Source organism: Terrapene carolina, unplaced genomic scaffold, assembly GCF_002925995.2.
Source record: "Terrapene carolina triunguis isolate 2854851 unplaced genomic scaffold, T_m_triunguis-2.0 Scaffold21, whole genome shotgun sequence".
In the NCBI taxonomy this organism is placed as follows: Eukaryota; Metazoa; Chordata; order Testudines; family Emydidae; genus Terrapene; species Terrapene triunguis.
The window spans coordinates 34886043-34901929 of NW_020664372.1; the positions used below are offsets into that span (position 1 = coordinate 34886043).

General features: G+C 40.3%; 1 protein-coding gene across 1 annotated transcript in view; it reads left to right on the forward strand.

Moving 5' to 3' along the window:
* The first annotated feature begins 12393 nt into the window (after nt 1-12393).
* Nucleotides 12394-15887, forward strand: part of TMEM255B (transmembrane protein 255B) — a 130526-nt gene continuing 127032 nt past the window's right edge. The window contains exon 1 of the mRNA XM_026659108.1: nt 12394-12454. Within this exon, the coding sequence (XP_026514893.1) occupies nt 12394-12454 (61 nt within the window). The remainder of the gene's footprint in view (nt 12455-15887) is intronic.

Consider the following 15887-nt stretch of genomic DNA (forward strand, 5'->3'; position numbering starts at 1 on the left):
TCGGGTGACCAGATGTCCCGATTTTATAGGGACAGTCCTGATTTTTGGGTTTTTTTCTTATAGAGGCTCCTATTACCTCCCACCCTCTGTCCCGATTTTTCACACTTGCTGTCTGGTCACCCTAACATTAATAGAAATCAGGACCGATTTATGAACAACAGAGGGGCTAAACTGATCGGATGATCTACAGTATGTGTGATGAGCAATTAAACTAGCTCTAAGTCTGAGTGAGGACTCCGGGGTTTGGCTCACATATTTTATGAATCCGACTGTATGTGTTAATGGTTGTATGAACATGTATTTATAAATATTTAAACAGATAGAAATAGCTATGCCTATATAAGGTTGTAATAGCTGTTTGATGGATTGCAGAGTCATATAATTATATTTATCATGAACTTTTGACTACCTCACCTGCACTTTGCTCTATTAATCCCTCTCCTTTGGGTCTTATTCTCATATTTCAAACTCCCGAAACTTTCAAACAGCTGCTACAAACCAACCAACCTGAAACATTTCCTTCATTTCCCCCACAAGTATGGAACCTCTCTACCGCAAATTCCTCCAATGACAGTGACAGTGTAGAAAGGGTAATAGTCAGTACTCAAACTATGACAGATTTAAGGTCTTTTATCTCAAGACCCATCAGGTCTAGAACTGAGAGCTTTTTACAATTGGAAAGAGGAGATTCCCAGCTTTTCAAGGTGTCTCATGGCACTTGCTTCTAGCATAGATGCTTCCAAGATATCAGACCTTAAAATTGAGATATTATGGTGTATGGAAAAGCAATTTTAGATAACTGTCAGAGAATTCTAAACTTATTAGTTACACTTTTCATTTTCTCTGAGTCTGGTATTATTGTGCTCATGACACCTGGCTATAAAGGCAGAATGATGTGAAAAATAGTGCCAATATAATTTTAAAATATCTTTCTAAAACATTTCAGAAATTGTTTGTCTATGAAATATGTGGCATATACACCACGCCATCATATACTGTGTAGAGCTTTTATTGGCACTTGTTTAGGATGACCTGTGTAAATCATTTGTGTCTTTGCCATTCATGAGTAATGTGGTCATCTCAATTCAAGCCAATAAACCTTTATATCACACCACACCATTATAGATTTTATCTATATGTAAGGTGTATACTACTTTATGGGCCCCAGATCCTGCAGTGAGAGGCATGCAAAAGAAACCCATGTACTTACACAGAGCCCACTGAAGTCAGTGGGTCTCTATATAGGGGTAGGAGTTTGCCTGTATTGCACTGCATTGTACAATCAGAGCCCTAAGATCCAAAGTACTGCGAGGAGTCCCATTGAAACCCCTGGGATTAATCACAGTGTGTAAAGTTAAGCACATGCATAAGTCTTTGCAGGATCAAGGCCTTAGTTTTCAGTTGTTTGTACTTTTGTTTGATATAAAATCAGTAGAAAAATAATAAGAAGTTAAAGGAATTTTTTCTTTGCAAATTGGCAAAAGTACTTTAAAACCAGTTGGAGACCATGTTTACCATCTCTAAACACATTTTTATGTCAGAATTATAAGTCCTTAAAATAAGGATTTGCAGTGGAACTATTGCCACAATTTAACTGTGAGGTAAAAACACAATTTTTAAAATGCCTCTTTTTAATGGTTACCTGGAAAAATACCTTAAAATCAAGCAACTTCAGAATTGTGTGCTGATTGCCCCAAATAACAAAATAAGAGAAACCTTGAGGGCATTATCATCTTAAAACTTACTTAGAGCTAGGAGGATACATTTTTGCTGTATCCCAGAATATTCTTGTAAATAAAAGCTGATGGCTCACACTTTACTGGTATTTGCGCCATAATTACCAATAAGGAATAAGTAACATGAATAAATATTCACAAGAGTATGCTGGAATTGGGCCAGGATCCATTTAAAAAAGTTCTTTTTATTATTTGCATAATAGATTCAATGAACAAATACAAATGTCTGTAGATAATTTATGAATCAAAAAATGAAATGTTCTGTTTATACAGATCAGGTTCTCTATTCAGGCAACAGAAAGACCATGGTCATAGATGATCCGTCACATGGCACAAACAGCAAATGTTCATAGAACCTGAGGAAGAAGTGCCAGAGATTCCATGAAGTTCACTTAGGGCTGTGTTATTGCTATTGGTTGTACTTGGGCAGCAATATAAACCTCATAGCTTAGATAGGACCTGATTTAAAAGCTCATTGAAATCAGTGCAAATGCTCTCATTGACTTCAATGGACTTTGGATCAGGCCCATAGTGGCCATTTAGCAACTAATTGGTAGCTTAAGATTTGTTTGCAAAAATTATGTGAGTGGACACATTTATAAAAAATTACAACTCATTCTCAGGTGAATTGTGAACTAAAAGGAGGGCTACATTTGTCAAATTAACTGTTCGCTGTGTGCAGCTTGACCAGCTCTAAACTTAACTTTCTTTCTAGGTCCATGAAATCCAGACACATTGTAAACTGCTGGTTCCCAGTCTGAATTATCACTCAGCATGTCCTGGTAATGTCATACCCACATAGATCCCTGCTGAATACTTAGAGCTGAGTCACAGGAACCAGATAAGTACCTTTAATTTTAACTAGATTGTAAACATTGTACAAAGTTTTAATATTTATAGAACAGAGGCCAGTTGAGGGTCTGGATATCATGGACCTGAAAAAGAAAATACTTTCATTAGGGGTCTGTTCTTCCATTAAAGTGAACTTGTAACTCCCAGGAGCTTTAACTGAAGATCTGGGAATACATCCAAAGTAGAATATATTTCTTTGCCCAAGGTCACACAAAAGATCTGTGCCACATTTCCTGAACCTCAGTCCAGTGCTTTAAATCCAAGACTATCTTTCTCTGCCCCTTTCCCTGCCCATTTGAACACCTATTTTTTTCTGAGAATGTATCAACTCAGGACAAAACTTCAACCCACTCCAGACTAGTGCATAGTATTTGAGATCTGACTGCAAAGCTAATTAAAAATAATTTAAAAAATGGAATTGATTCAACATACAAGGATTGAAAAAAGAGAAAATGATTGGTTATGGGTTTTTTAATTATATCTGCAAAGCTCAAAAACACATTCTCCAGAAAACATGAAAACTGTCTGTAGTAGCTTTACTATTTTATAAGAAAATTAAGTTTACAAAAACTGAGTTTAAAAATTGTTTATTACGCATACCTGCTCCATATGTAGCAAATTGTAACAGGATTTTTGCAACACAGAAAAGGTGATGAAAGTATATAATTATCAGATTGAATAGAATGGCTGAAAAAAAGCCACTGTTGTCTCTTAGGTAAATTAACAGGTTTCTTCTTTTAAAAAAATCATAATTATGTATTTAACCAGAAGGCTGGAATGGCTTTTGCACATCAATATTTTCACATTTACCTCCATTAGCATTTTAATGAGCATAACCAATGCAACTAAATTCATGCAATTTCTCTTTCTGTTTTTCTTCACCCTTATTCCAACAGTCCTTTCACTCAGTAGCATTGGAAAAACACATGATGTAGAATAAGCCTGGTTTCCCTTCATCAGTGCATAGACTCTTAATCATTTCTTGCTTCCCTGTTTCGGCATGTTTGCAGAGGAATAAAGAACCTGGTTTAATGTTGGCTACTTTTAATTACTGCACTTTAAAAAATATGTGAGGCTATTTTTGAGAAAAAGTATGATCTCTAGTCATTTAGTAACCTTTAGTATTACCTCTCTAGCCTGTCTCCCTTTATTTCCTTTTTAATTTTTACATTATAGGCTGGCCTTTCTCCTGTTCTAATGGGCAATTCTGCTTAATTGCAGAAAGGAGAACAGAGGACAAGGCAAATTTTCAGTTTAGCCTCCTGTTGTGTTTCACTTTATTGGGGTCTGCAGGTTATTTTGACAACACCATCCAGGGGCGGCTCTAGGCACCAGCAAACTAAGGACGTGCTTGGGGCGGCATAATTTCAGGGGCGGCATTCCAGACACCTTTTTTTTTTTTTTTTTTTTTTTTTTTTGTGGTTGCGCTCCCGGGGGCTTTTTTTTTTTGCTTGGGGCGGCAAAAAACCTAGAGCCGGCCCTGACACCATCTTCATCTCCACAAATGCCCTTTTGAGCACTCAACTGAATCCAGAGCCTTAGGTGCTAGGCAGGGCTAGAGGGTTCCAATGACACAGAGAAGGAAGTTTTGCTGCCTGAGCTGAAGTATTCCTGAGACGGGATTATGAAGATGGTCAGGATGATAGTGTTTGGGGAATCCTGGGGTAGGGACTGGAAAGTTTGCAGAGAAAGCATATCTCCAATGCACTGAGTGGGAGACCTCCATCACCGGGATTTAGGGTGACCAGATGTCCTGATTTTTATAGGGATAGTCCTGATATCTGGGGCTCTGTCTTACATAGGCACCTATTACCCCTCCACCCCCGTCCCGATTTTTCACACTTGCTGTCTGGTCACCCTACATGGATTCTGCTGCCTAGCATCTCAGAGTTGGGCAGGAATAGGAGGCAGCAAGTTCCAGTCATTGATTTCTTCAGCATCATTGAATAGTGTGAGTGAACTGCTAAAGCAACAAGCCACAATGCGGGACACACATTAGTACATGCCTCATTGTGTGGTGAGCCTTGAACCACCTGAGAAATGCATCAGCCTATACATCTCAGAGCTTCCTGTGGTTCCTAGCACCATGTAAATGAGATCTGCACAACAAAATGGGCTTCACAGACTCTTCTGTTCTTCTCCTTTCCCTGTCTATGGAAGGCTCTATTTAGTAGCTAATCTTTTAAAAATTATAATTTCAGTTATGGTGGGAAAACTTTATTAAAGAGGAGGCCTGAGTATGCCTTTACAAGACAGACTCTGCATCATGCTGATCTCCTATGGAAGTTCATTTTACAGTTGGATCTTCTTGACCAGGAGAGATTTGTCTCTGGCTTTCATGTGCTCTGTCTTGGGCTTTGAAAGGTTCATTGCCCAGAGGAACACAGCTATCTAACTGGGTCATGGACAGAGAGACATGTAGTTCAGTCCTGATCCACTGATGGTTTGAAGATCAGGACCAAAGTCTTTAACTGGCAACAGCAGAAGGCAGGGCGTGAGTGGAGGAACAGGGATGCAGGAATGCTCATGGTGAACTAGCATCATCATTAGCCTACCTTATTTATTGATATTAGAATATGTCTCCTTCCTTTTCCATTTCATTGAAACAATTGGGGTTTGTGTGGAAAAGGGAAGGAATGCGGTATGTGCAATTTATTCTTCCACTGTGAAAATTAGTTTCTAGTAATTGAAAAAAATATAGAACAAAAAATTGTAAATGCCCTTTCCTTACTAGGCTGACTATTTTTCTTCTTCAGACATTTTTTCTCTGTGTAAAAGTTCTTGGACTATTTGCCTCCATCTTGCTCTGCCTGTACCCAGGTGCCCAGGCTAAACTTTCAGCAGCAGTCTGTGGTCCAACAGCCACTTTTAACTCATTTTCTATTATTCACTATTTATTTTTTTACAATACAGTGTGACTGGAAAACCCCAAACAGCTGTTGAAAGGATGTCTTGACACTATGGGAAGATGACACTTTCCCCCCTCAACTCCTCCCTCTTGCCTTTATCTCTCCAAGTAGCCTCTGTTACCTTTATGATCCATTAAAACTGGTATTTTCATGTCAAATGGCAGAAGAAGACCAGTCTGGAACCCTTTCTTTGTGCTGCTATAATGAACAAAAGCTAGGAATTTCAAAGATAAAGCTGGTATTTTAACATATAATTGATGATCTTTTTTTCCCCACAAGGGTATTAGTTGAGGGTGCAGTGTCACTCTTAACTTAAAAATTAAAGACCATAATCCTCAACTGTGTTGAGCTCTTGTGTGATGCAGCTGAAATGGGTGTGGGGTGGGGAGGGGAGAGACCTAATGGTGACTCGGATCCTGGTGTGGGATGGAGGCTGAAACAATCAGCCAGGTTAGAACAGTAGCCTCTCTAATTTACATAAGAACATAAGAACGGCCATACCGGGTCAGACCAAAGGTCCATCTAGCCCAGTATCCTGTCTACCAACAGTGGCCAATGCCAGGTGCCCCAGAGGGAGTGGACCAACAGGCAATGATCAAGTGATCTCTCTCCTGCCATCCATCTCCATCCTCTGACAAACAGAGGCTAGGGACACCATTCCTTACCCATCCTGGCTAATAGCCATTAATGGACTTAACCACCATGAATTTATCCAGTTCTCTTTTAAATGCTATTATAGTCCTAGCCTTCACAACCTCCTCAGGTAAGGAGTTCCACAAGTTGACTGCGCTGCGTGACTGTGCGCTGCGTTGACTGTGCGCTTCCTTGTATTTATTTTAAACCTGCTGCCTATTAATTTCATTTGGTGACCCCTAGTTCTTGTATCATGGGAATAAGTAAATACCTTTTCCTTATCCACTTTCTCCACATCACTCATGATTTTATATACCTCTATCATATCCCCTCTTAGTCTCCTCTTTTCCAAGCTGAAGAGTCCTAGCCTCTTTAATCTCTCCTCATATGGGACCCGTTCCAAACCCCTAATCATTTTAGTTGCCCTTTTCTGAACCTTTTCTAGTGCCAGTATATCTTTTTTTAGATGAGGAGACCACATCTGTACGCAGTATTCAAGATGTGGGTGTACCATCGATTTATATAAGGGCAATAATATATTCTCAGTCTTATTCTCTATCATCTTTTTAATGATCCCTAACATCCTGTTTGCTTTTTTGACCGCCTCTGCACACTGAGCAGACATCTTCAGAGAACTATCCACGAAGACTCCAAGATCTTTTTCCTGACTTCTTGTAGCTAAATTAGCCCCCATCATATTGTATGTATAGTTGGGGTTATTTTTTCCAATGTGCATTACTTTACATTTATCCACATTAAATTTCATTTGCCATTTTGTTGCCCAATCACTTAGTTTTGTGAGATCTTTTTGAAGTTCATCACAGTCTGCTTTGGTCTTAACTATCTTGAGCATTTTAGTATCATCTGCAAACTTTGCCACCTCACTGTTTACCCCTTTCTCCAGATCATTTATAAATAAGTTGAATAGGATTGGTCCGAGACTGACCCTTGGGGAAACACCACTAGTTACCCCTCTCCATTCTGAGAATTTACCATTAATTCCTACCCTTTGTTCCTGGTCTTTTAACCAGTTCTCAATCCATGAAAGGACCTTCCCTTTTATCCCTTGACAACTTAATTTACGTAAGAGCCTTTGGTGAGGGACCTTGTCAAAGGCTTTCTGGAAATCTAAGTACAGTATGTCCACTGGATCCCCCTTGTCCACATGTTTGTTGACCCCTTCAAAGAACTCTAATAGATTAGTAAGACACGATTTCCCTTTACAGAAACCATGTTGACTATTGCTCAACAGTTTATGTTTTTCTATGTGTCTGACATTTTTATTATTAACTATTGTTTCAACTAATTTGCCCGGTACCGACGTTAGACTTACCGGTCTGTAATTGCCGGGATCACCTCTAGAGCCCTTTTTAAATATTGGCATTACATTAGCTGACTTCCAGTCATTGCGTACAGAAGCCGATTTAAGGGACAGGTTACAAACCTTAGTTAATAGTTCCGCAACTTCACATTTGAGTTCTTTCAGAACTCTTGGGTGAATGCCATCTGGTCCCGGTGACTTGTTAATGTTAAGTTTATCAATTAATTCCAAAACCTCCTCTAGTGACACTTCAATCTGTGACAGTTCCTCAGATTTGTCACCTACAAAAGCCGGCTCAGGTTTGGGAATCTCCCTAACATCCTCAGCCATGAAGACTGAAGCAAAGAATCCATTTAGTTTCTCTGCAATGACTTTATTGTCTTTAAGCGCTCCTTTTGTATCTCGATCATCAAGGGGCCCCACTGGTTGTTTAGCAGGCTTCCTGCTTCTGATGTACTTAAAAAACATTTTGTTATTACCTTTGGAGTTTTTGGGTAGCCGTTCTTCAAACTCCTCTTTGGCTTTTCTTATTACATTCTTGCACTTAATCTGGCAGCATTTATGCTCCTTTCTATTTGCCTCACTAGGATTTGACTTCCACTTTTTAAAGGAAGTCTTTAAATTTACACTAGCTAGCCTAAGGGCAGTTCTCTTGGCCAGGGAGTATCACATTCTGGACCTGCCTCTGGTCCTCTGCACATTTCCCTAGCCAGCTCTGGCACATCCCTGCACTGGCTTTATGCCAGCCCAGAATTCCCCCAAACCAGGGGAATTCTCACCTCTCTCACTAGGTCAGCTTTATAGACACTTTGCCTCTTTAGCACTCTCTTTAAATGGGTTTTTATTCAAGTTATCTTTATGGCTAACCCTTATTTGAATTATACAAAGAAGAATATTGCCAACATAATTTCAGAAGAGCTTTCCATTTTTATTTAATAATTAATTTTTAAAACCGATGTTTATTTCCCACAAGAAGTGGGGATAGTTCTTGTCAGTTGTAGTATGTAGCTGGAGTGAGCAGTATTTCTAGTGGAAGAGAGGAAGAAAGAGATCCATTGTCCGTATTATTTTGAATATGTCTCTGCAACTAACAGATCTGCTTTAATCAGAATCTTAGTCTGATCCCCACAAAACTCACTTACTCTTGAATCCCTGCTTCCCTCACCCCACCCTGGCCTCCTGCCCTGGTCTTCCCCAGTTAGCAAGTATCTTATGATTTTCAAACTTTTGTTGTTATTCTTATCAAGTAATTTTAATATGGGAGAAACTACAGGGGATATGAGAGTATTGTATAAGTGTAAAGTGTACATCACTAAAACAATTATGAGAGCAGTTTGACAAATTTCAGAGCAGATTATAACAACCCTCCTGCATGTTTTTGAGATGCAACTCAGTTCTTAACATTCCTCATTTCAATTAGACTGTGAAACAGTCTCCTGGGGAAGCAGTGGAAACATCTTCCCTTGAGACTTTAAAACTAAACTGAACAAAGCTATTGAGAATATACGGTAGGGAGAACTCTTGCATTATCAGGGAGATTACAGGGACTAACAGGTCTTTTCCATATCTAATTTATATGATTATTAATTTTCTTCAACCTTAACAGTGTTTTTACTATGGGAATTTCAAAAACACCTAAGGGAGTTAGGCACGGAGCTCTCAAAGAAAATCAGTAGGAGTTACATGCCTACCTCTCAGGTGCTTTCGCAACCCTAGCCTAAGCAGATAACATAATTCACCATTTTCTTAAAGGATTTAAGGTTCCTTGAGGTGGGCAAGTTAGCTTGTCAAATTTTGCTTTTACTACTTATAGGTACTCTTGAATCTATACCCACCCTAAGAAGCTCTTTGTTGTTCATGTATTTCACATTTAATAAGTATTCGGTTGCTTTTATTAAGGACATTATACCCTTTGTGTTTGACATATTTGTACTGTGTCATGATTGCCTCCACATATATTGCAAACAAATCTGGCCTCCATCTGTTGTTTACCTTCTTGCATTCTGTCTTTATTCCTTAGCATGTATTTTTTATTCAATGAATTTCAGGGTTTTTTTTTCTATTTGCAAACACTTCTAATTTGGGAAGCATAGTTTTCACTAGCCTAGCAACTGCCTACTGTCTTTTGAAAAGTCAAGTTCATTTCTCACAATAGCCTGGTTTTGATATGGTTATTGATTATACCACAAATAATTCACTCTATAATATAGTACATTAGTTAACTGCAAATAAATTTGATTTATTACGGAGGTTGGTAACATAATGGTCAGTAATCTCACCTGACAGCTAGTTTCTTGTAAAGAAAATGTACTTTTCCCATGGTTCTAAATATTCTTGACTTTTTTGAAAGACTAACATTTTCAGTTTTCTTCTTGCTCCCACTGGAATATCTTGTAGATTTCATTGCCTCTAGGACTGACGCATGTAGCTGAAATAAAGAGCACAAAATGACACAACCTTATAAGAGCTTACACTATCAGTTCAAAAACACCACTTCAGGCCTTTGCTATGCACAATTTAATGAGTTAGCAGAAAAATCACCATAAGTAGAAAAGAACTTGATTAAAAAACCCAACATGGTGCAGTCAAAGGATTCATATTTAGCACTCCTAGAATATCACAATATATTTCTCAATGATTTATGGTGATCACCAATTTAGAGACGAGCAGAAGGACAAAATCCTTAGTGCCACCATTTCTATTCTATATAGGTTCTTATACCATGCTCATCATCATAGTGTCTGAGGCCCAGATCCACAGAACTATTTAGGCTCCTAACTTCCATTGAAATCATGTGTTTGTTCTCTCATGCCCCCATCCCTCCGGGGAGAAGTGTATGCAGTGGAGTGTTTTGTTTTGGATATTTTTTTATAATATATTTACTTGGCATACAGTGTGTGTGTGTGTATATATACAGTAGATAGATAGATAGGTATGTTGCTATATGTTTATATTAGAGTAGGTTAGAACCTTGCACTTAGATCAGAAGGTTGTGAGGTTTGGGATGATCCTTAGTTCCCTTGGAAGTTCATTGCATAATCTTGGGCTGGCCCACAAAAAAGCTTTGTCTCCTGTCATCTAACCAGCTTCCTGAGCCAAGGAAAATTAACTCTGAACAGCTACAAAAAAGTTGTATTCCAGGAAACTGGAACAGAAGAAATACTACAATAAAAATTCCAAATAGTTATTGCAAGTGGAAGAGCATATTAGTTCAAGCAAAGCGTGGTTGGCATTCTGTCACTAAATCATTGACACCAAGGTTATATTTCATAACCATTGCCCTCAGGGTAAATCTTATAAAAGGAACAGAAGACATGTAAACAAAGCCAAGGAGGACACTGACTGTTTATTGAGGATGTACAGAATGTTACTGATAGTTGTAAAACATGTACACCCAGTAAGTAAAAAACACCAAAAGCGTAAACATAGGCTCCAGTTGGCAGATCCACTTCAGCAGCTGAAAAGGGCAAGGCAGAAGGAGCTGTTTTGGGAACACGAAGCAAATGTGATCAGAAAGCCATAGAGGTCCAGAGACAATAGTTCTTGACAAAGGTCCAGTAAAAGACAGAATAACACTTTCATTTGCCAAGGGCATTTAAGTTTTTTTACTTTGACATCCATCGGACATATTTCTATTTGTGTGTTTTATTGGTGGATTCTGTTTATTTTTATTGTTGTTTTTGGTTGATATGTTTTATTTGCAATTGATTTAAAAGAATGGGTCCCACAGGAGAGATGTATTAGCTCTAGTTTATGCAACTTTACTGTGTGTGCAACCTTAATTCACCACCATTGTGTTTATTCATTAGAATACAGTCTTTAATTACATGATCTCATGCAATATATTCCACAGGACCCCTGCCACATTCAGGGCACAGGATGGATCAGCTCTGGGGATGAATCAGGGCTGCGTAGTAAATGAAGCTGCTGTTTGTAGGACCCCTGCCTCATTTGCTGATGTAGACGGTGGAAGGTGGGTAGTGAATGAAGTATGGGATTGAAGGACAATCTCATGGGAAAGGCCATTGTATGCTGTCTTGGAATATCGAATTTCACCCCAGCTCTGCCACAGAGTCGCTATATGAGCTAGGAATGACACTTAAACCAAACATTTCACAGGTGGCCATTAATTATTGTTGTTCTTCATTTTTCTGGATGCCTGACTTGAGACCCGGGGTTCTGATCTGTAGAAACGCTGGGCAGTGGCAGCTGTGCTTTAAACGTAGGGAATGCTATATACTCTGAAACATCAGGTCCTAGGTGTCTCAAATTCAGCACCCACATATAGTGGATACTTTTTACCTTAATCGTACTGAGCTGGATGAGTGAGCATGTAATTAAAGAGGATCATATACCATAAAGGTGAATTATGGGGGATGGTGAATTAAGGCTCTCCAGGGAACCATAATACTGGGCATTTCCTAACTTTGGACTGCTTGACTTTGTCCCTTTCACAATGACCCTTTAACACTTTCTGTGTGTGTGTGTGTGTGTGTGTGGAGGGGGGGGGTTCCTCTTAGCGCAGGGCAGCAAAGTTAGGGTAACACCCCAGGGGCCATTCACCCCATTTCTCGCAGCAACCCCCAGCCCAGGGAGCTGCAGCCCCCTCACTGCAGGGGGCAGAGGAGGAGCCCTGCAGTTGGCTGGGAGCAGGGAAGGGGGTGGTCGCTGGAGGGTACAGGAAGGCGGGGCGAGAGTGGTACCCACGGGGCGGGGGCGGCGGGAGGGAAGAGGCCGGCCGAGCGAGCGGCTGGGTGGGGTGAGGCGGGGCGCGTCCCGCACGGGCTCCGCAGCACTGAGGAGCGGGAGGCCAGTGAGGCTCCCTCGGCTCCAGCCGCTCCTCCCCGCCGCCTGCCAGTCCGGCGCTGCGGGGCTCGCCGGCGGCTGGCTGGGTGCCGCGGGGCAGGGGCCGGGGGGTGGAAGGCAGCAGGGAGGAAAGAGGATGCAGCCGCCTCCTCCCGCCACTCCGGTGCTGGCTCCTTTAGCCGTGTTGGATCCTACAGGTAAGTCCTGGCGCTGGGCACCGACGCAGCAGCGGGCGCCCCCGGCCCGTGCCCAGAGGCAGCGGCAATCCCGGGCACCTTGGGGCCGGGCTGCGGGGCAGAGGGCGGGCAGCTCAGGTAGCTCCGGGCGATGCTCTGAAGTTCTGGGGGCTGCTCGGTTCGCCCGGAGACGGGGCCCGTGCCTGGAAACCCCCTGGCAGCTCCCGGGGTTTTGCTGGTGCGCTTCTCAGCTGTGAACACGCTCTGCCTTCGCCTGACCAACAGCTGCTTAACCAGGTTTCGTGCTTTCTCCAACGTGCAGTCAAGCCATGACTTTCCTGCCCTGAGAGAACTGCAGTGCACATAAATCTACTGGGGGGAAATGAACTGGGAAGGCTTCTCCCCCCCCCGCTCCCTCTCCCCCAAACCCTGTAGCTGTGCAAGGAGTCCCACGCTGCTCAGACAGTTGAGACACATCACCAGGCTTTTTTTTTTTTTAATTCGGCTGGAAAACCGTGTTTAATTGTAATTTAGGTAGTTATAGTTACTCTTATGGTTATTCGTTGATTGTTTAACCAGCCATGGACACAGATGCTAGGACTCACCTATGTAGCTGATACACTGAAAGCAGTAAACTTGTTGAGTATTATTAAAATCTGGATTTGACAATTCTGATTGCAACATTGTGAGGATAGCATGAAAGTACTATTCCCCACCCCGACCCCCACCCAATATTGCAAATCTTAATTTTTCACAGGGAAAGATCTGTTCCCTGGTAATCTCTATGGGATACTGATTTGCCTGTTCATTTATAAATGCTTGCACTTGCAATGGAGGAAATAATTTTCTGCTCAGATGAAGCCCAATTGATCACCTTCTTAAATAGCAATCTAAAAACATATCACAGAGTGCCTAACAACTAAAAGAGCAATAAGGAAAGAATGTGGAGATAGATAATTCAGTTTGACATATAGAGTTTGTCTTTTACTATTTTAGTTAATACTTTTAAGGTTAAAAAAGGAACCTATTCTATGAGATACAGTACAGTACTAGGGTTATTGGTGGATTGTAATAATCCCTCTCTACAAATTAACTCATTGTCAAGTGTTAAAATTCTGCTCTTTCTTGTCACTCTCCTTTATCACATTGGTACATTTAAAAACATTTTCAATTTATTTTTTCCATTTAGTTGTTGCATTGTTTTCATGGAATCGCTGTAAGGATAATGTAATATAGAAATGGGCTTTGTGTATGTATGTAATACATCCTTTTCTCTCTTTGCTGAAAATTAACAGTTGCTATGCTTGAGCAGTTTAGAGTGCCAGCAGATCAGGGTACAGCATTAGTTTTGGCTCTTTTCCACTTACAGATGGTTTATGGCTATGATGGGAGTATACAGTATTCAGTAGTAGAAACAATTCCACTCAAACTTTTGACTGGTGCCCTTGTAATACCCGCATGACAATTGGTTTTATTTTTTTACATTTTTACATTACAGTTGTAATTGAGTGCCTTATTGCTAAACTAGTCTGTCTCTGAAAAGGTTTGTTTTCTGTTCCTAAATGTACAGGTTTGTTTTCTCTTCCTAAATGTGTCCTGGAAAATGCAAATGAAATGTAAAAGAGAGGTTCAATATTTGATTATTCCCCCAAAGTTCCTTACTTTCTAGCTTATCTTGACTTTATCAGTGGTAGTTCTTGTGTATGTCATTCAGTATGGTATATGGAGACCTTGCCTTTACCCAAACATCAGGACAGCAGTCAAAAAGGATGTATTAGACCCTTTATATTTTTATGTGGCAGTTTTGAAGAAAACAGGGAATAAATGGTAATAGCAAAGATTTATTTAGGATATTCGCTATGTGATTTAAGTATTTATTCAGTTAAACTGTCATTTTAACCATTGATTAGCTAGTCATTTAATTATTTATTGGTGAAACAATTGTTGCCAAAGCAATGAAGTCATAGTGATACTGCACAAGATCACTTACTATAGCTAAACTATTTACAGTATTAAGATTTTTTTTCTTAAGGTCTACTCAAAAACTCAGCAACATTTTTTAAGGACTAGACTGTTCAATATACTCATGGGTTCTACAACACATCTACATAATAGAGACAAGAGTCAGATAAAAGCTGCTAGCTTGTGCCTGGAAACGAATGCAGTTGCATATGGTTTAGTTAGTTTTAGCACACTGTTTTAGTCAAGCATTTAATCAGAAAAGAGGAAGTAATCCCCAAAAGCAGGGCTGATATCTTTTTTTAAACATCTCAGCCCATCACATTTAGTTTTAGGAGGCAATGTAGGATTAGTTCAATGTCATTAGTATAGCACATTATTAAAAAATACACAATGAAAAATATAGCCAAGGAAGATATGGCATTGAAGGGAAGACTGGAGTAATGAAACATAATTAATTTAGCCCCAAAGACATACAAATCTCATTTCTTAAATATTAGCTTCATAGCTACAATATATTAGTTGCAACGCTTATATTAGCCCTTTGATGTTATATGTTATGTTACACAGGGTTAACTTGTATTACATGATTCTTTGTAACATTATGTAATGTAAAACATTGAAAATGTAACCTTTTCCCCTTACAAATCTTTCTCCTATAGATCAGGGATGTTAATATACAAGTCTCTTCACATCTACATCACCTTGACTAGAGCAAGGCGACAAAATGGTGTGGTGTTGATCTCCCAATAAGTGTGATTTGTGCTCTGCACTTCCTCCCTTGCCAAATTCACTCCCTCTTATTTTTCCCGTAGACTTCCAATTGGCCTGTTTGCAGGAGACTGTTCATTGGTTTTAACAGGAGTACTTGCATTAGCAAAGCAAGGTGGATTTAGACATTTTGGAGTTGGACTGTAGATTATAGATGGCTTTTCTAGCACTGACAAGTCATGCCTCACAGGTCTCTTTCTCTCGCCACACCTTCCATCACAGACTCACTCCATCCTAAAGTTATACCTACCCCTTCACAAGCCTCACCTTTCCCTGTTCCAAACCCATGCCTCCACCTCTAGGGTTGCATCATTTCACTCTGGCAGAAACTGAACTAAGGTCTTCCCACCAAATCATGCATCTTTTGTCAATGCGGACACACTCTTCCGCAAATAGACTTCTGCTGGCTGTTGTGAAAAGGGGTCCTCCAGTGTATTTCCCTCAATTCCTGATTGATTGATTGATTGACAGGGGGTTCTCTGACTCTGTTTCCCCATCTCTAGGGTGCTGGGAAGGGTTTGAATGTCACTGTGTTCCCTCTCTTGACTCTAGGAATGATGATCTGTACTTCTTATCCAACCCAACTGCTGTATGGGTATGTAAGCTCTACGTGCTGTTCTCCTCCTGTCTCTGAGCTGCTCAGAAGAGGAGATTCTATTTTCTCTTCTCTGTGTCCTGATGGCTTTCTTTCTCCTTCGATGGAGGTGGGAGTAGTATGGTTTAG